The following is a 21,172-nucleotide window of genomic DNA, read 5'->3' as shown; positions in this document are numbered from 1 at the left end:
TGAGTAGTTATATCATCATAATTTGATTATTCTGTATTAACATAGCCAGGTATCATCACAAGTTATTACCTTAAATTAGCTAATTCAGGTTTTCATAAAATTATATTAATAGTTTGTACTATTTTGCAGGGTAAGCCACATCAAAGACTTCATCGAAAAATACCAAGGATCTCAAAGAAGTCCTCCCTTTTCCCTGGCAACAGCTCTGCCTTTCCTCACATTGCTAGATGAAACACTCACACTGGAAGAAGCCAATTTACAGAATGCTGTAATCATTCAGAGACTCAAAAAAACCGCTGAACCTTTTAAAGAACTTTTATAACATTGATTTTTGATACACTAAGTGGAAAGTTTCCAGAAAAATGATGGTCATAAGTGGACATGCACACCAAAATGGGGAGGAAGTCAGATTTGCTGGGCTTTGCACTATTTAACTCCCTCCTGATGAGAAGATTTTAAAATAAGTACAAGTAAGGAAAATAAACTATGACTGGAAACTATATTCAATGAACTTTTCCCAGAAGGCTACTCAGAAAGAAAAATAGACTTATTTTCAAATACCAGTTATTTAACGTAAAATATATTAAATAACTATATCATTTAAAATCTTAATAAGGTATAAATTAGCAAATATGTTCATAGCATCTTTCATTCAAACATCATTCCCAAACAGCAGTGGTTTGTTTAAATGTTAGCTGTCTCAGATTTTTTTAAATAGCAATACATTAAAAAATTATACATGGCAGGTTAAAAACATCAATGCAATTTTTTTATATGTATCTGAAATACAATCAAAAGGCTGGAAGGAACTGCTTTCACCACAGCTATGCCTAAACCTCAGAAGTGTTCCCAATTTGCATTGTCTAATGGCAAGATACACTCAAATATTAACTTGGCAACAGTATCTGGGATGTATTTTCATTTAAGAATAAAATTGTGTAGCTTAGTATAATGTCAGTATCAATCTGCTGACATACATTTCAACATTTTCAAAACGTATAAATTTAAAAGAATTCTTTTTTCTCTAGGAACCGCAGTTTATCCCTTACTTTATTTTCTTTCAAAAATTAGGGGTTCTTAGTTAACATTTGGAGTGGGCCATTTGTTTGCCACCACTCACGTAGAATCTAATGCTAGTGTTGTCACGTTACTAATTGACATTTTTTAAATGCGTCGTGTAAAGTATGGTTTTCTATTTCATACATCACACAGCCCATTTATATATCAAAGGATTATTTATTACATTCTGATGTCACTAAGGAAAACATGCTAGATTTTTAACTAAAACTGGTTATACTTCAGTATTTCCCTGTCAGGTTAAATCCCCTTGCCTGACAATAAGTTTAAGAAGCTTTTTGCAGACGATCTACTGAATTATATTTAAAGTGAAATATACATTGAATGTGCCAAGGAACTAAGTGGCCATGCCTAACAGCAGTAATGTTCATAGGGTGCTGGATGTCTGCTGGAAAGAGCAGTTCTCAAACTTTTTGGTCTCAAGACCTTTTGTTTATGTGGGTTATAAATACTAATATCATATTTAAAATAAAAAGTTATAAAATATTCATTAAAAATAATAAACGTGTTAATATAAAGAACATATTTATGAAAAATGTCTAGTTTCCAAAATTTAAAAAGATTTAGTGAGAAACGTGGCATTGTATGTCATTTTTTGCAAATATCTTTACTGTCTGATTTAAAGAAGACAGATGGAATCTCATCTGCTTCTATATGTCTGTTGCAGTATCACACATCATGTAGCCTATAGTAAATGCTACTGTACAGTCATGAGAAAGTGAAAAAAAGCAAATAACATCTTAGTATAATTATGAAAATAGTTTTGACCTTGCAGAACCCTTGAAAGAGCTAATCTTATAAAGCAGTGATTTGCAGTGATTCTCAAGCCTTAATATGGAAGAATCACTTGGGAAGCTTTTCAGAATGCCTATTACCTGCCACCTACCACACACATTTTAACGATTCATTGTATTTGGGATGGGTTCCAGATGTCTACATTTTTAATCTCAAGTAATTCTTAGGTATGTAGTAGGAGAACCAGTCTTCAGGAAATCCTGCACTAAGCTTCCACCCTAATAAAATAAAACCTTCGTGCTGCACCATGGACAGTGCAAGACTCAACTGAAATCGGACTGTTAGACCTTTAAATTTTATTCCACCAGTTTGTTCTTAGACTGTCCTCCCACCCTTTAATTCTGAACTAATCATAAGATAAACCTGTGCTTTATCTTCTGTAAGCACAGCTGAGACAAGGCTGCAACATTTAAATGAGGTTTTTATTAAAGGCTCAGGGATAACAAAAGGGAAATATACACATAACTAGATGACCTGATTTATAAGATATATCTTATGTTTGAAGTTCATTTTAAGAATGCTTCCTTTTCTGGCTCTCAGCCTTCTAGGTGGTAGAGGTCTTTTTATCAGTAAGAGAGGGAGAACAAAGGAGAGCCTTTTCCTTTTGTCATTTACCCTCAGAAATGAACAGATATATAATAGAAAATATTTATTGTCTGTAACATTTACGGCTGTGGTAGAGCTGTCTCTTCAGTAAAACAAAAATAATGGCATTCTTAAAAAAGTGAGGGGATGGTAAAATCAGATATAACGTAAGTCATTGTTAATATATTTTCAAGAATCTGTAAGAAAATGTTTCATATAGGCCTATCATGAAGCATTTTATAATTTTCATTTGCATAAATATAAGTCAATTTTTGACTCTCCATATATTTTTATAAAGGGACTTCTTGTTGGAAATATTTTTCTTGTACATAATAAAAAGACCTCCTTTGTAGATTTTCCAGTTTATAGTAATTATTAACCAGAAGACACATTAGAGGTTTTCTTGTGTGTACATGCAGAATACACCCCAGTGAGAAGTTCTGTAGAGAAAGACCTGTCATCAGCAAGAACCCTCATTTTTGTAACTGTGAAAACTCTAATTAATGTGGATGATATTCTTAAAGGTTTTCTAAAGTGAGAACCATCTGATAAAGCTTTTTACATTAAAGTTAAAAATTCTAAAGTTGTTAATTAAAATTTGTAGAATACCCAAAACATGTTGACTTTAGAAAACAAACTGAATTTAGTAAGGGAAGGCAAACTTGAAAATAAAGCCAGCATCTTAGATGTGGAATACAATTTGACCTAAGTAGTTGTTTCAAAAGAGTCATCAATCAGTTTAAAACCATTGTTGGGGGTCATATGCAGAAGTACATATCTAATTTTACAGATACTAATTTATTGGTTAAATTACTATGCATTATCCAGGTTATAAAGGTGATCTTATTTATTTTATATACTTCTGTCTTTCAGAATACTTTTCATTATACTTAATTGTGTTGAAATTATGTATGCATCTATTTCAGTGCCTTAAAGTATTTTGAAAGCAATCTTGCTAATGGTTTAAAGAACTGTTGTCTTCAAGATGAAATATTGTTCATTAAAAGGATCAGTGAGATAATTTACATTTGTTTGTTATGAAATAGTTACATATGGATGCATTTGTCATTTTTATTTGGCAGAGTCATTCAGTTTGAGAATCAGCAAACATTTATTAGGTGCTTTCTGTTTGCCAGGTACTTTAACCAATGTTACTTTCATTTAGTACTCAGAAGTGTTAAAATGTGATATTTTTAATACTAACTCAATGGTTGTGTTTATTTCTTACACCATCCTTTGTGTCCTTAGTTGAACTAGCGTGAAGAATCCTTAGTAAGATTTACCCCTTTGCTCTTAGTACAAACCATTTAATTTAAACATTGCTCATCACACTGAATCTTCAAATAGAAGTGGCTTATTCAGTAGACTAATATTTGGCTCTTTGTCACTTGATTTAAATGTATGTTTTTTGCACAGATAATTCATATTCATTGGAGAAAATTATACAGTTACGCTAAAATGATCTTTAGCTCACCTATTATTCCACCATTCAGAGATAACCACTAATAACATATCGGTGTGCATCCTTTCAGATGTTTTTAAGTGTATCAGTCTTTAGTTTTGTTTCAAAAGGCAGGCTTCTTGATTATTGTCGGCCTGTTTTATTTATTGAAGTCTATTTGTCTTTAAAAATTGCATTAGGAATATACCATCACTTTAAGCAGAATAGTACCTGTTAGGGAAAAAAATGCCTTTTAGTTACATTTCTGTGCAAAAAAGGGAGGGAGGTGTTTTTTTTTTTTCTGTTGCCCACTTCCCTTCAAAAGTAAAATTGTGGTAGTACATGCAACACAGTATAAGTATTATGAGTGAAGTGTTTCCAAACCTGCTGAAATTGCATATAAAGTGTTGTGTTCAAATGTAAATTATCCAAAGAAACTCATCTTGAGTTTGTTTAGTTTCCAAGAAATTAAATATTTAACACATGCATTACCTAGTTATCTTTGCACTGTTTGCTAGGGCTGCAATCAAGGAAACTGAAGGTACCCATTTTCTAGATTAAGGAATTGAGGCATAGAAAATGGGATGACTTGCTTTATACTGGGTAGTGTATACTTTTGGGTTAGATTTAGATGTAATAGGAAATCCACACTAATAATGGCTTACAGAATACATTTTATTTTATTTCCCATGCAGAAGTCCGGAGGGAAGTAGTTCAGAGCTGCTAGATCAAAAGTCATGACTCCAGTATTGTTAATCTGCGGATCTCAGCACCAGTTAACTTGAGATCTTCAGATAGCCTGTTGGCACCAGCCATCACATTTGCATTTCATCATTTCATCATTTCATCCAGTAGAAGAAGCATATCCATTCCCTTTTTTAAAAAAGCTATTGAGATGTAATTCACATAGCTTACAATTCACCCATTTAAAGTGTACAACTCAGTGTTTTTTTAGTATATTCACAGGATTGTGCAGCCATCACAATCTGATTTTAGAACATTTTTATCTCTAAAAGAAACCCCATTAATAGTCTTTCTCCACCCTCAGTTCTAGACAGCCACAAGTCTACATTCTTTCTATAGGTTTATTTATTTGGACATTTCATGTAAATGGAATCATACAATATGTGGTCTTTTGTGACTGGCTTTTTTCACAACATAATGTTTTCAAGGTTCATCCATGTCGTTTTTATTGCTGAATAATAGTCCATTGTATGAATATTCCTAACATCCTAAATAGCCATTAGTTGATGGACATTCGGGTTGTTTCCACTTTTTAGCTATTAAAAATAGTGCTGCTATGAACATTTGTGTTCAAGTTGTTGCATGATCATGTTTTCATCTCTGTTACATCCTCAGGAGTGGAATAAATGCTGGGTCATATAATTTCATACTTAACTTTTGAAGAACTGCCAGACTTCTCCAAAGCACCTGCACAGTTTACATGCCCACTAGCAATGTATGATTTTCCACATTCTCCCCAATGCTTGTTACTGTCTTTTTATATAATTATAGCCCTCCTAGTGGAGTGGTATCTTGTAGTTTTGCATTTCCCTAATGACATGAGGTTGCCTATTTGTCTGTCTCGGAGAAATATCTATTCAAATCCTTTGCCGAATTTTTAATTGGGCTATCTTTTTACTGTTTAGTTTTGAGTTCTTTATATATTCCAGTACAAATCCTTACGATTTGCAAACATTCCTCCCATTCTGTGGGTTGTCTTTTCACTGGTTGCATAGGTTACAACACAAAGTTTTTCATTTAGATGTAGTCCAACTTATGCTTGTGGCATCCTATCTAAGAAACATTTGTCTAATCCAAGATTATGAAGATATGCTCCTGCTTTCTTCTAAGAGTTTTATAGTTTTAGCCTTTACACGTAGGTCTGTGATGGGTTTTCAGTTAATTTTTGTATGTGATGTGACCCCTTCCCTTTTAAGGACCTTTCTGGGAAATTGCCTACACCACTCAGCTTTTTTTCACTGGCCAGGACTTAGTTACATGGCCGTACCCATTATCTGTATGAGGCTGGAGAATGTGTATTTCGGGCATCCTATATCAATTTTTTAAAGAGGGTTGTAAGCCTACTCAGTCATAGTCTGAGCAGGTCAATTCTATTGCTTCGTTTTTCTAGTGAACTTGTTTGTCGACTTTCACGAGGATTTAGCAGGCGAGTTTAGCGCGAACGGCCGCCGGCTCTCACTCCCTCGGAGACCAACCCCAAGGAAAACGGTCCCGAGTGACTTGCCAGCCTTTCACCCGGCAAGTGTGGGCTCTGGCGTTTTTCACTTTGGGAAACCGAACCTGCGCACTTCACGGTTTCCCTGTTTTCCCGCGCGTTGCCCCCGGCCCGGGGCGCGCCCGCCAGCCCGCCCCTCTTCGCGCCGCGCCCTCTCGGCCCGGGAGCCGCCCTCCCCAAGGGGGCGGCCGGGCGATAACACCGAGGGCGACGGCCGCAGTGCGCGTGCAGCTGTGCGCCATGGCAGTGTCCCCCGAAGGGACCCCGGCCCCGCCAGTTGAGACGCCGCCGCCGCCGCCCCCGCCGGAAGCGCACACCTTGGAGCCCGGTTCGGTGAGCGCAAAGCGAGGGGCGCGAGGGGCGCGGGCGCTGGGCCGGAGGGGCCCCGGGGACCTTCCGGGCGTCTGGGCGTAGGCCTTCAGCCAGCCCGGGCAAGCCTCCAGCTTGTTGAACTGCCCCTGGTGGGGTCTGACAGTTTAGAGCCGAGAGGCTTGAGGGTGTTCCGGAGCCCCAAAGAGAACAGGATGGGAAACCGAGTCCTAGGCAAGCGAAGGAAGCTGCTGATTCCTTCACCTAGACAGGCAGGGCCAGGGCCAGTCTAGGGCTCTTGTCCGCCACACTCCAGGTCTTCCCCAGGTCCCCTGCACCCTGGGCAGGCAGGACGTTGAGTTGTGCGTGAGGAGGCTGCCTCCCTTCCCCAGTCTCCGGGCAGGTGCTGCGGGCAGCCACAGCGACCCTCTCAAACCTGGCTTCCTCCAGGCGCCAGGCTGTCCTTGAGGAGACTGCCTCTAGAGATGTCCTTTCTGGCAACCAGGCTCCCAAGTGAGGGTGGCGGGCAGGCGGGAACCTAGGGGCGCCCTCAGCCCCTCGCATCCCCCCTCCCCCCACCCCCTGGATGGGGCTGGGGCGCATGTCATTCAGGGTGGCTGTGTTGGAGAGGAGTTAGGATGTCTGAACTTTCCTGCCGAATGCAAAAATCCACTGCCCGCGCCCGCCCTGTGCTCAACGCGTTCATTCTGTCTGTGGCTTCAATTCCCTATGCTGACTCAGTGCTTCCTCTCCGGCACCTCGGAGCAAAAGATTGTGGCCTCCAAGAAAAAGCAAGATTAAGAGGCCCTCTGGGGACTCTCACTTCCCAGGGAAATGTAGAAATTCAGGGTGAGATGAATGGCTAGAGGGGAAACATGGTCCATGAAATGCTAGCACTTAATTCTCATAACAACTCTGTGAGGTGTATTATCCCCATTTTAAATGTGAGGAAATAAAGCTCAGCACACTGAGTGCCTTGTCCTGGGTCACACAGCTAGAAATGGCAGAGAATTTGCATTCAAATTTGTCGAATTTGTCTAACTCTGAAACTTGATCTCAGTTGACTGTGAAGGGCTTATGATTTAAGTAGGTAAAACTGTCCTCAAGATTCCGAGATTCTATCATATACCTAGTTTCAGCTGGAATGTCTGTTTCAAGGGCCTTCTATGTATCAGAAACTTAATAGGTATGTTTCGTGGGAAACCAGAGTCCCATTATGGAGGGGGCAGGGTGGGGGGAGAGCTATCATGTTGGATTCTGCCTGTTGTTAAGCTTTCTGGAAGTTGAAATAGTGTTCACAAAAATATCAGAAAAGGAGACAACATCCTGCCTCATGTGTGGGTAGGAAGAGTGCAGAGGACTTGATAAACCCTTATCTGGGAAGACCTTCCTTTCATTTGGGGTGTCTGGCAAGATACAAAAATGGGTGAAGCCGTGGTCCTCTCCACTCCCCCTCCCATCCCCGGGCAAAAGATGAAAAAGAAGGATTCCCAGCGTCTTTGGAAGAAATAGCACTTTCCACAGTGTCTTCGTGGCATTTATTCTTTTAACAAATATATATATTGAGTGTCTATATGCCCAGCATTGTTCTAGGTACTGGGGACATGGTGGTGAATCAAAGTTATATAGTTCATGCTCGCAGAGAGTTTATATGCTGGTGGGGAGAGGCAGGAAATGAATAAGAATATATCCTGTAGTAAGTACAATTGAGAGAGAGAGTTGGGTGGTCAGGGAAGGCCTCTCTAAAGAGATGACATTAGGCTTCAGCCTGAATGGCAAGGAGTCAGCTCTTGGAAAGACTGAGAGGAAGAGCCTTCCAGACAGAAGGGACAGGAAGTGCAAAGGCCCTGAGGCAGCAACAGAAAAGGTCGTTTTGAGTAACAAGAAGGAGGAGGCTACCATGGTTGAAGAGAGCTATCTGAAGTGAGGTGGGAAAGGGAGTGGGGGCTGATTGGGTGGGCTCCTGTAGGCAATATGGGAAGGACTTGGAGTTTTATTCAAACTGTAATGGCAAGCTGTTAGAGGGTTTTTTGTTTGTTTTGTTTTTTTAAATTTATTTTATTTTTATTTATTTTTTTGGCTGCGTTGGGTCTTTGTTGCTGCGGGCGGCCTTTCTCTAGTTGCGGCGAGCGGGGGCTACTCTTCCTTGCAGTGGCTTCTCTTGTTGCGGAGCACGGGCTCCAGAGCGCAGGCTCAGTAGTTGTGGCGCACGGGTTTAGTTGCTCCGCGGCATGTGGGATCTTCCCGGACCAGGGATCGAACCCATGTCCCCTGCAGTGGCAGGCGGATTCTTAACCGCTGCGCCACCAGGGAAGCCCTATTAGAGGGTTTTAAGCAGAGATGAGACACAATCTGATTTATGTTATGAAAAGATCAGTTGGGCTGCTGGATGGAGAGTGGATAGTAGGGAACGAGAGTAGAAGCAGAGAAGCCACTTAGGAGGCTCTCACTGATAGATTAGACAGGGGAATTGGGAAAGAGGAATCAAGGATGACTCCTAGGTTTGTGGCCTGAGCTGCTGAGTGGACATTGGGGCTATTTAATGCAATGGGGACAATAGGGTTAAGAGGTTAGGACAATGGGATGGAAATCAGGAGCTGTGTTTTGACCATGCTAAGCTGAAATGCCTGTTTGGCAACCATGTGGGGCTGTAAGTAGACAGTTTAATTTCGAGTCTGGAGTTCACTGGGTAGCTTAGGGATATATATATATAGGGATATACACACACATACACACATATGTGTGTGTATGTGTGTGTGTGTGTGTATACACACACACATATATTTGGGGTCATAAGCATTACTTCATTTTAGTGGTGGGTTGGTAAACAGTCTCTCCAGAAAAAAAAAAAAAGCTCTGATTTTTGCTGTTTACTGATTTCTGTGGTGTAAATACTCTCACCATGGCCGATTTCAGGCTGCCAGTAACCACTGGCTTGCAAAAGTCCCGAATATTTAACAATCAGCTCCGGGAGCCATTGCCTCATTTGCTCATCAAAACATCCCTTGAAGTTGGCAGGAATATCCATTTGACAGATGAGGCTTAGAGAGATAAAGTGATTTATTCAAAGTCCACACAGGAAGCTGGTGGCAAAGTTAGGGGCCTCCTGACCCCCAGTTCACTCTGGCTTGCTGACTCGGAAAATAAAACAGACTGCAGCAGGAAGCACTGTGGGGAAATATAAGGAAGAACTTCCCCCTGGAAATGCTTAGAGGTCATGGTTTAGGATTTTTTTTTTTTCCTTTTTCTGTCTCACTTCCTTTTAAGATGATTTGGGACAAATTAGGACTGAGAGGTTGCTGGAAAAGCCTTCAAGACATAGAGACCTTAGGATGCTTTTGGAAGTCAAGGGGCTGGAGGGAGTTGTTGTGTGTCTGTGGGGGCTTAGCTCCTGTGTCTCCCCCAGGACAGTGGAGCTGGTCGCCTCTCATTCTGTACGAAGGTGTGCTACGGCATTGGAGGGGTCCCCAACCAGGTGGCCTCCAGCGCCATAGCCTTTTACCTGCAACTTTTCCTGCTCGATGTGGCACAGGTGAGTGTGGGCAGCAGCCTCGGGGGCCCCCTGCTTCCATCTTCCTTGGTGTCTGGTCCTTTCACCCCACCTTTACTTCCACCCCCATCATCCTTGGTAGATGGTACTTCTGACCCAAGCTTGAGAAAAAACCAAATGCTATTGAGGGCAGCCTCCTCAAGGATGTTTACTGCAGGCTGTTTGTAGTGGAAAAGTGGGAAACAACATGAATGCCCCAAAATATAGAAGTAGTTGGAAAATAAGTTGGGCTATATCCACATAGTGGACTACTGTGTAGTCACTCAAAAGAATGAGTTAGATCTATACCAGTTGACTCAGAAGGATTTCCATGATGCACTGTCAAGTGAGAAAAGTTAGTTTTAGAGAAGGGTATATAAAATGATCCTATTTTAGCAAAACAAAAACATGCCCCATATATGTGGGTACATGGGTATATATATGGATGTATATATGTCTGTACATGATTAAAGGATGAGCATGGAGAAAGTAAATTCCGGAAGGATATCCACCAGTGTGTTAATGTTGGCTATAGGAGGGAATGGTGGAGGATAGAGGGTAAACAAAAAAGAACTTTTTAATAAGGTATCCATGATTTATTTATTTATCTTTCCGTGATTTTTTAAAATGACACTGATATGATCCCATTTGTGTAAAATTATAAATTGCAAATGCACATAAGGAAATGCAGGAAAGGATGATCAAAATGCTCCTGGTAGTTGTCTCAGGATGGTGGGATTTCAGATGAGCTTTGCTCAATATTTTTCTGTACTGTTTGAATGTGTTTATAATGAGTGTATCATTTATGTAATCAGAAAAATCAATAAAACATTTTCATTGTGAAACACAAGGTCTGCCTTTGACTGTCAGCTTCAGTGCACCCTTCTTGCACTGAACCCTTCAGGGGAGGATCTCTCAAGTCTTCTCCAAAAGTGACTGGGCATAAGTATAACAGGAATGTGCTAGGGTACAGCTATCACTCCCTCCCTCTTCTCTACTGGTGCAGATAAGCCCTCGGAGCCTTCTGGATTCCTGTCCTGGGGAAGAGACCAAAAAACCTTTGCACCGTGGCTCTGGCCCCTGCCAGTTTCCCAGATCTTCCTCCTGATGGGCGGGCAGGCCTAGACACCCTCTCTGATTCTGCCGGCCTTGGCTGTCCCCTCCCCTGTCCCTTTCAGATCCCTGCTGCCCAGGTGTCACTTGTCCTGTTTGGAGGGAAGGTGTCTGGGGCAGCTGCCGACCCTTTGGCTGGGTTCTTCATCAACAGAAGCAGGAGGACAGGGTCTGGACGACTCATGCCCTGGTGAGCAGCCCCATGGTCCTCAGGATCCTGGCACCCACCCCTGGCTTGAAGTCCCTGTGTTTGTCACATCTGCTTCTTAGTGGATGGTTAGAGGACAAGTCTGGACAGTAGGTGACAGGAATGGATCGGGTCTGACTGAGTCATGCAGGTGTTCAGAGACCTCTCCCTCACCTGGTGGCACGGAGCTGGACGAACCCTCCAAGAGTCGCAGGCCTGGCCCTGAGGGTCTAGGAGTGCGGCCAGGCTGAGCTGGGTGTCTTGGAAGGTCTCACAGAGAAGACGGGATGTGCCTGTGCCCCCTGGGGACAGGGAATGGCACCACCCAGCCACTAAGTGCCCCAGCGCCCACTCCTGGCCACCTCTCCCCCTCCATGGCTCCCACCCTGAGAGCCCCAGCCCAGGGCTTCTCCAGGGGCCAAGAGCTCGAGGCCAGAGGGGTGAGGTTGCTCCAGGCCCACCCTTTGCGTCCTCGTCCTCTGTCCTGGTGCCGCGGGGCGCTCCACCTGGGCTGTGCTTCCACAGGGTGCTGGGCTGCACGCCGTTCATTGCCGTGGCTTCCTTCTTCCTGTGGTTCCTGCCCCCCTTCACCAGCCTGCGAGGCCTCTGGTACACAGCCCTCTACTGCCTGTTCCAGGCGCTGGCCACGGTAAGCAGGTGGCCCCCTTCCTCGGCCTGGACTCCTGGAACCCCAGTGCTGGCTGGAGGCCCCTCTGAAGTGTGTGTGTGCTGGGGGTAGGGGTCCAGGTCCCCGCTGCCCACCTGCTTACCAGGTGGCCACCGACCATTAGCTTTTCTCGTGGGCTCTAGGCTGGGTGCCCCTCCTGTCCCTCAGCCCCTAACTCCGGGTTGAGGGGATCAGTGGGGACGTGCCAGCCTGGCGCAGGCCTGGCCTCGGGGAGCTGCTGGCCTGGGTTGGCAGTCTGGCGGTAGGCGCCATCCTAAGCTCTGCCCGGTGCCCCAGTTCTTCCAGGTGCCCTACACGGCACTGACCATGCTCTTGACCCCCAGCCCCAGGGAGCGGGACTCGGCCACCGTGTACCGTGAGTGCAGGCAGGCATGGGGTGGGGCGGGGTGGGATGGCTCTGCCCCTGGCCCCACGAGCTGTCACCTTGCTCCACGCTGTGTCCCAGGGATGACCTTGGAGATGGCGGGGACGCTGATGGGAGCCACTGTGCATGGACTCATCGTGTCTGGTGCCCACGGGTCCCACAGGTGCAAGGAGACTGCGCTCCCAGGACAAGTGGCCGTCTCCCCCAACGCGGTGAGTGCCCAGGCTACCCGGACCCCCTGGGACCCCCGCTTCGGGGTCACTTCTTTCTTCCAGGGCTGTTTCTCCCCCAGGTCTCTTCATGGTTGTTTGGGGGCTCAGCTCTGCACACCAGGCCCTCTCATTCCTTCCCTGCTCCTGTAGCTGAGCCCATGCCCTCCGTCCTCCCTGCTAAATCTGCTTCTGCTGGGTGCCTTCTAAACATGGAGTCAAACAACAGATCAGCAGGCCATCTGGAGGGGAGGAGGCGGACCCCAGAGAAGGGACAGGGGTGGGGAAGGGCCACAGGCAGGGACAGGGGAGAGAGACAGCAGAACGGTTTGGTGTCCTGGCAGAGCTCTGGGCAAAACCTGACCTATGACCCGTCCTACCCATCCCTGAATGGGCGACTGCCGACGCCAACCCCACCCCCAGTGTGAAAGGGTTAGTACCCCTTCCTGTCTTCTCAAAGCAGGTCCCTTTTCAGCAATTAGGGGACGTGCATCTATTTATCCATCAAGTTCATCTTCTATCCCCCCACCCCACCCAGCCCTTTCTCCTTAAGCAAATGACATCACTCACCTCCACCAACATTTGGGAATTAATGGTATGAGAATAATACCACCAACACCCATGGTTCACCACCCGTAAGAAAACATTACAATGAAGTCCTTGTGTACCCACCCATCCCCAGACCCATCTGTAGCCCAGCTACAGAATTTGCCTGAGTACAGTGCAAAATGAAGCTGTAGAGCCCCAGAGAGAGTGGGGAAGTCAGTTTCCCCTTCCCATGGCCTACTGCCCCAATCTAGGGATTGCCTGAATCTGGGTCGGGGAGAGACTCTGCCCAGTTGCCCTCAAACCCCATCATGGTGCTATGAGCCTGGGATCAGAGGAATTGCGACCTGCAGATTTACCCTCCCCGCTTCCATGCCTAGGCCCCACTGAGGCCTCTACAAGTGCCCTCCCCAAAGCTACTGGGTCACTGTCTGGGTGAGGGTGGAACAGAGGGTGGCAGTGGCCTTGGGTTGGGGAGCAGGAGGCCGGGCGGGGCCTGGGATGCCAAGAAGTAGGGAGCAGGAGGCTGAGAACCCACCCACCCCGGGAGGTGGAGCCTCGTGTGAGCCAAGGCGAGAAGCATTCAGGTGCCTCTTGGTAGTTCCAGCTCTGTTGTTCCACCGACTTCACTTACAAAACACAAATTCATAGATAAAATCATCACGAATTTCAAGACAGCAGAGCATTAACTCCCAGGTGCAGTGCCTTCTGAACGTGGGACCCTGCGCAACTGTGCTGGATCCACACTGGTGAAGAAGCCCTGCCCATCTCCCTCTTTCTTCCCACACCAAAGGGAACCCCTATCCTGAATTGGGTGACTGTTACTCCCATGCATGCCTTAAATGTATTTTATTACATATGTGTCTTCCTCTGAATGTTAGGTAGCACCGTTCTGGTTTTGACATTTATCTGCGTCATCATGCATCACACTGTCTGCTCATGGATCTGTCTCCCCACCCACTCCAAGCCCCTTATTGTGGATGCACAGGATCACTTATTCATCAACGTAACCTCAGGGTCTAGCATGCAGAAATCAGCCCCAATGAACGTTTGCTTAAAAAAAGAGAGAGGCGAAGGGGGCTTAGACCCATGGTGGCATGGATGCCCGCAGGAGGCAGAGGGTCAGCAGAAGGACCACTCTGGGCCCTTAGATCTCCCTCTCCTGCTGGGCTGGTTGGGAGGAGGGGCACCCAGCATCCCTGGGCTTGGGCCGAGGGTCCCTCTGCTCCCATTGGGAGGTACTCCTGCCCGGCCCCTGGGTATCCCCACCTCCGTGGGTTGGAGACATCACCCCCACTGAAGTTCTGTCCTGTCCCACAGACTCGTCTCTACTGCATTGCAGCCACTGTGGTTGCTGTGACTTACCCCGTGTGCAGTAGTTTGCTCTGCCTGGGGGTGAAGGAGCGACCAGGTGGGTGCGGGGTGCAGGCAGAGTGTGGGAAGCAGAAGCTGCGGCCGGGCTCCTCTTGGGCGTGGGTTTTGGTTTTGAACTCCACCAAGCCAAGATGTCCCCTTCCCGTGTTGCAGATGCTTCTCCCCGAGCCTCCGGCCAGGGCCTGAGCTTCCTGGCTGGGCTACGCCTCACAGTCCGGCACCCGCCCTACCTGAAGCTGGTCATCTCCTTCCTGTTCATCTCGGCAGCCGTTCAGGTACCTCTGGCCAGGCTGATGCCCACTGGCTTGGCTCTGGCCATACTGACCCTGCGTAGGTTCAGGTGTCTCTCGTCCCCACCGCACCAGAGAGAAACAAGTGGCTGGCAACCCCCCGGCGAGGCTGGTGCTGGGAGGAGAGAAACCTGCCTAGAGCTTGTGGGGCTGCGCAGGGTCGGGGCCCAGACACCAGGAAGCTGACGGTGTCTGGGGTGGTTCTCAGCTGTGCCGGGGAGGGGGACTAGGAATGGCGTTTATACCTGTGTCAGGGATGAGCGTCCTTTGTTGGGGAGGGGACTGCGTGATGGCGGCAGGAACCGGACGCTTGAGGTTCCAAAGGGGAGGCCAGACTTGAGACCTTGGCCTTGCCCTTGACTTCCACGTTTCTGCCATTTCCCATACATGCCCACTTGCTGTCGACCTCCTCAGGTGGAGCAGAGCTACCTGGTCCTGTTCTGTACACACGCCTCCCGGCTACATGACCATGTGCAGAGCCTGGTGCTAACCATCCTGGTGAGGGGACCTGGGGCGGTAGAGGCAAGGGCGCTCGGGGGCCTGAGTTGGGGATGTGTGATCCTTGACATGACACACATAGCCGGACTTCCGGTGGTCAGTGTTCTGGACTCTGCTGTGGTCTTGGTCACCTGCATTTCAGCAGAGGGTGGAACTGGGGCCAGGGTCATATAGTTCACAGCCACTGTTTCCAACCAGGGGGCAAGGTCAACGTCAAGCGTCCCACCTAAAAGGGCTTTGAGGGCCTGGCAGAGGCGCTGGCAGCGTGTCCTGGGCTGTGATGATTCTGTCTGCTCACAGGTCTCGGCAGTGCTGAGCACCCCGATGTGGGAGTGGGTTCTGCAGCGATTTGGGAAGAGGATGTCGGCCTTCGGGATCTTTGTGAGTGAGGCAGGAAGCAAGGCCTGGAGGGATTGGGGGGGGGGCAGTGACCTTGGAGCCTGAGCCTCCTGGGGGCCGGCAGGGCCGCGTCTATATTCACCGCGTGCTCAGTGTCTAGCACAGGACCAGGAGCAGGGGGTCATCAGTGAAGCGGTGAGTGTGTGAATCACAGAGCAGTTGAGCGGGGGGTGCAGGTGGAGGGAGCAGCTAGTGTGTCTGTCTCCCTAGGGGATGGTGCCACTTGCAATCCTGCTGGCTGCTGTGCCCACAGCACCCGTGGCATACGTCGTGGCCTTTGTATCTGGCGTGAGCATTGCTGTGTCCTTGCTGCTGCCCTGGTAGGCTGGGTGAAGGGAAATGGGAGTGGGAGCCTCACGTCCTTCCTACTGGGTATCCCTCCTTCACATCAACCTGCTGTCCCAGGCCCCTTGTGCACAGGCTGTGCTGGGGAGGGGCTCTCCCCCTTGCGGGAGATGGAGGCTGCCAGTGCCACCTGTGGAGCCCTCCTGAAAGAGCGCCAGGCGGCGGGAATGGTGGACAGTTGTGCGTTGGGGAAATAGCACACTTACTGCCTGACTCTCTGTGGGCCGGTCCTGGGCAGCGGGGACCCAGGGGTGAATCTGACTCACTCTCTGTCCCCAGAGAGCTCCCAGGCTGGTGGCTGTTGAGGGGATAAAAGGGATAATTCTGCAGCCCCCTCCCCCAGGTCCATGCTTCCAGATGTGGTGGATGAATTCCAGCTGCAGCACCAGCACGGCCCAGGGCTGGAGACCATCTTCTACTCATCCTATGTCTTCTTCACCAAGCTTTCAGGTGCAGGCGCCCTGGGCATCTCCACTCTCAGCCTGGAGTGAGTCACAGAGCTGGGCTGTACCAGAGGCACAGAAGGCTAGTGGTGTGGGAAGCAAAGGGCAGAGTCCCCCGCCTTAGCCAGCCAGGGGTCACCCGTGGGTCCGGAGGGTGTGTGGGAACCTCCACCCTAGCTTTCTCTGTGCACATGACTGGGAGGGACCCTTCTTGGTGGCTGTACCCCTTCTGAAGCCTCTGCTTCCCACATTCTCAGCTTTCTCTGAACTCCTCCCTGGTCTGTTCGTTCCCTCACAGTCCCATCCCCCATAGTTAGGCTGATCTGGCCAGGAAACTATCCAAGTTTCAGGATAGCGTGGTGGTTGGGCGTTTGGGACCCCTCCGTCAGGAAGCCAGGCTCTGAGCTGGATGCGTGGGATGGTGTTTCCCCAGCTTCGCAGGGTATGAGTCAGGAGCCTGCAAGCAGGCGGAGCAGGTAGTGGTGACCCTCAAGGTCCTCATCGGTGCCGTGCCCACCTGCATGATCCTCATCGGTCTGTGCATCCTCATGGTCAGCCCCGCTCCAAAGGTGCCAAGTCGGACCAGCTCCCGCTCCCTTGGGAGGTAGGCACCTCTCGCACACGGGTATACACAGGAGGGCTGCCAACGCCCGGGAGGCAGGCAGATGTGCACGGCTCTCATTTGGTCATCTCCACCTGATGTCCCACAAGCATGGCAGTCAGTCTTAATGGGCCCCAAACCGAATTTATCTTCTTCCCCAATCGCTGCTCCTGCTGTGCCCCGGTCCCAGTGAGTGGCACCACGTTCCAGCCTGGGAGCCGAAACCTGGGAGTCGTCTTCCACTCTTCCCCCCCGCAGGCTGCACTGAGCAGCTCTCTCTGACCTTGTTCTTCCCCCTGCGAACCACCAATCCCACTGCCCGAGGATCATCTGCCCACTGTCTGGCTTTCGCAGTAGACTGTGGGGACCTTGAAAGCTGGGTCTGTTTTCTTCATTTTTGTGTCCCAAGAGCTCAGCCCAGAGCCTGAGGCCAAGCAGGCGCTGCAGCGTCAACACGTCTGGTCCAGCAGACGTTCATGAGCCTTGTCCACGTTTTTGCCGATGCTCACGCATTTACAAACACGAGTCCATGTAGATACAGAGGACCACGCACGACAGGCAGGAAGTGGCTTTGTCATGGGTCCCTCACTGCTTGCTGTGGAAGGCCTGGGACTCCAGCCCATCTTATTGAGATCATGCGCTACACTCGGGGAATAACACGTGGATGGGGAACTGCTTGGTGGGACTTGGAAGAACAGGGGTTTAGCTTCATTCACAGGGTTGAGAAGGGGAGGAGTTGCTAGAGAGACAAGGAGCAGCCACTGACACTTCCACGGGACCCCACCCACCTCATCCTTCCCTTTGGCTTCTTCCCTTTCCGACAGGAGGACCAGCTACAGCCTCGCTTGAATTTGAGACTCCTGTGAGCTGGAATGGCAGGAGCAGCGTCTTCTGGGCTCCAAGCCCCCCTTTCTTCTCAGCCCTTCGGCACCCCTGCTTCACAGTTTACACACGACCCGTCTTTTCCCCTGGGATATGGTGTCTTCAGTGGCTCTCCTGAAGAGAGTGGCCTGGGCTCCAGGACCCCCGCCTGTCATGTCTTGCCTGTTGACTGCAGGACATCTCAGACAGGCCTGTGCCCCTGACTACCCAGCTGCAGGCAACCTGTGACCTGGAAAGCATACCAGTAGCAACTATTCCTGGAAAAAGGAAGCCCCTACCAGCCTGGTCTGCAGACTTCCTGTGGGAGCACCAAGCCCACCAACCTGCTTGGATGGCAAAGCTACCTGACAGGACAGACACACAGAACTCGTTTCCCCTGATGTTCCACTGGATGTCTGAGAGAGGCTGACAGCACGTGAGCGGGCAGAGTGGGGACAGATGGACATGCTGGGATGTCCAATTAGGAGAGAGACAGATGCAGCGAGGCCAACAGACCCCAGAGGGAGCGAATGGGGCCAGTGGTGGGGATAGACTGAGCAGGGCATGAGGTGTCTCTTTCCCTTTGTACAGCTGAGCTGATGACACTGTTTCTAGAAGTGGACACTGACTGATACTGAGCCACCGAAGATCCATCATTTTTATCAACAAACGTTATTTTTGTGGAAATATTTTTCTGAAAGTTTATCTTTTTTTTTTCTGGCTGTGCCTCACCACATGTGGGATCTTAGTTCCCCGACCAGGGATGGAACCCGCGCCCCCTGCAGTGGAAGCGCGGAGTCTTAACCACTGGACGGCCAGGGAAGTCCCCTGAAAGTTTATCTTATAAAAGCACAGGAACCACCATTTTCTAGAGGCCATGTCTTTGGGGAAGAAAGATCCACTGAGATTCATTTTCTCAGAAACAAATTAAAGGGTTTATCTTCTATTGAGTCTGTAAAATTTGCCTGTGGCCAGCCTTCTCATCCCACCTCCTGGGACAGCCCTGTCCCGAGGAGGGAAGGGGACGGTGCCTGATGTCACTGAAACTGGCTATGGCCCATCAGCCATATGTCCCAGAGTCTGCATTTCCTCAGACCAGAGATGCCATGTGGGAGGTGGGTTCCTTCCTTCCTTTGGAGGAGAAAAAAAGTTGAGACTCCATAGTGGCCAGGTAGCTCATGTGGGTTTGGGGCCTGGGGAAGAGTTGAGGGAACTGTGGGGGCCCTGATGCCCCAGCAACTCCTCCTAGAGAAGCCCAGATACCTCAAAGGAGACCAGGAGGTGCAGACCTGCCCCCCCACATTTCTCCCAGCCCCCAGCCCAGTCCCCTCCTGAGCCCACCGCCCAGGGCTAGGCCCCCTTCCACTTCCTCTTTAGACCTCTGGCTGCCTCTTAGGTGTGAGATTAGACGCGAGGTCTAAGACGGCCAGAGCTCAGACACACTCAGGCAGGATGTGCTCCTCAGAGCTTAAAGTGTTCAGCTTCCTCTACAAATGCTACAGCACAAGAAGGAACCTGACCTCAGAGAGAGAGTGCAGAGTGTGACCCAGTCTGTCTGATGCCTGAACTTTCTGGCCCCGTGACATTGACATGGGCATCTGATCCTTGAGGTCACAGGGCTCCAGAGAAAGAGCTGGGCTCGGTCTCTCTTCCTTGCCCATCTGACCGATTCAGGAAGGGGCTGACAGGAAGCTCTGCTCACCCCCCGCCATGCACAGGCACACACACCACACACATACCTCACACATTGCACACTCACACACACCCACACACGCACACATACAGAACAGTTTCTTAACACTGGAAAATCACTGGCCCTGTGGAGACAGTACCTGGTATGAAAGAAGGCCAGGTAGTTTCTACCATGTTGTTATGCTGTGCTTTGGAAACCTGGGCAACGCAGGTGGGATCAGCAGCTCGTGCCACGTTTTATGTCACCTGTACTGTTTCCCAGGAGTGCAGTCTCAAGGGTCAGAGCTTCACTGTACAAAGACAGATGCAGGGGGCCACCTCGGGGGGTTAGGGGTTAGATCTCAGAGACAGGAGGTAATCATGGGCTGGCCAAAAGGGATTATTCCATTTCTTCTTCATAGCAGCCCTATGAAGCAGGTACTATGATTCTCATTTTCAGATGAGGAAACAGGCTTAGAGAGATTAAGCAACTTGCCTAAGATCAGTTGGTGGTAGAAACGGTCTTGTACCCAAGCTGGCCTGATTCCAAAGCTTGTGGAGCTAGCCAGGGCTTAAAATAATTTTTGGAGGTATGGCTGATCCAGGACTTTGGTATCACAGGACCACTCCTCCTCTGAAACCAAACGCCAGCATCCCTGCCTCTGACTCTATGCTTCGATTCCACTGTAATTCCATTATTCCTACTCTTCGACCTTCGGCTCACATTTGCCCACTGAGCTCCCCCCATATCCATGTCCCTCTCCTGACACCCACCCTCCTCAGAGCCCATCCTCCTTTATCAGAGGAAGAAGATGTCTCCTTGCCACCACGGCCAGCCCTGGGCCTATCGCCGGCAAAGGCAGACATCTCCCCTTGCCCCTTCCCTCTCCACGACCTTTTCCATCCCCACTTAAATCCAGGAGAGCATGCCATCCACTTGCTCAAGACCCTCTCAGCCCCACCCCTGCATCCCATCAACAGTCCCTCAAGGTCTCACAAGATCAGGTCTCTCCTGAAGTATCACTTCCTCAGGGAGGCCTTTCCTGCTTCCCCACAATCGCCTCCTCCACCCCCAGGTCTCTACGCTCCACCCACTTTGCTTGTGCTCAGTAGAACCCACCTCCACATACAACTATATAGTTATCAACGGCTTTCTTGTTTATTGCTTGACACCCCTGTTAAAACAAATGTCATGAGGGCAGGGACTTTGACCGCTACATCCTCAGTGCCCAGAAGTGAACATTCAACATGAATAAATGTTTGCTAACTGAACAAGTGAATGTCCATGGTGCCCTCATCCTCGAACAAACAAAAACAGCCTTTCCTGTTCCCTTCACTTTCTCCTCCTCTTCCAATAATCGGTTTACTCTCCTCCCGCCACCCGGCTCCACAGCGTTGTCTCCCGTCTCCTGACCCTCACCTGCCATTCCCTCCTTTTTTGTGTGTGATTTTTTTTAATAAATTTTTTTTTTAATCTTTATTTTTGGCTGTGTTGTCTTCGTTGCTGCGAAGGTTTCTCTGGTTGTTGTGAGCAGGGGCTACTCTTCATTGCGGTGCGTGGGCTTCTCATTGCGGTGGCTTCTCTTGCTGCGGAGCACGGGCTCTAGG

General features: G+C 48.6%; 2 protein-coding genes across 4 annotated transcripts in view; both read left to right on the top strand.

Moving 5' to 3' along the window:
- UBXN2A (UBX domain protein 2A) overlaps positions 1-9,843 on the top strand; it is a 53,975-nt gene extending 44,132 nt beyond the window's left edge. For 2 of the 3 annotated variants that reach the window (XM_007183452.3, XM_057558096.1), the window contains exon 7: positions 130-3,660. In XM_007183452.3, coding sequence (XP_007183514.2) covers positions 130-322 — 193 coding nt within the window. In that variant the 3' untranslated portion in view covers positions 323-3,660. Of the gene's footprint in view, positions 1-129; positions 3,661-4,593 lie in introns of those variants that run through there. The other variant, XM_057558097.1, reaches the window with a different exon arrangement.
- On the top strand, positions 8,197-20,882 carry MFSD2B (MFSD2 lysolipid transporter B, sphingolipid). Its single transcript, XM_057557902.1, has 15 exons — positions 8,197-8,369; positions 9,363-9,456; positions 9,835-9,978; positions 11,154-11,278; positions 11,801-11,924; positions 12,240-12,318; positions 12,409-12,539; positions 14,403-14,493; positions 14,610-14,731; positions 15,161-15,244; positions 15,545-15,625; positions 15,854-15,963; positions 16,332-16,475; positions 16,865-17,035; positions 17,857-20,882. The coding sequence occupies exons 1-15, from the start codon at positions 8,197-8,199 to the stop codon at positions 17,879-17,881; spliced, it is 1,698 nt and encodes a 565-aa protein (XP_057413885.1). The 3' UTR covers positions 17,882-20,882.
- The last annotated feature ends 290 nt before the right edge of the window (positions 20,883-21,172 follow it).

Source organism: Balaenoptera acutorostrata, chromosome 12, assembly GCF_949987535.1.
Source record: "Balaenoptera acutorostrata chromosome 12, mBalAcu1.1, whole genome shotgun sequence".
Classification (NCBI taxonomy): Eukaryota; Metazoa; Chordata; class Mammalia; order Artiodactyla; family Balaenopteridae; genus Balaenoptera; species Balaenoptera acutorostrata.
This window is presented reverse-complemented; position numbering and strand designations above follow the sequence as displayed.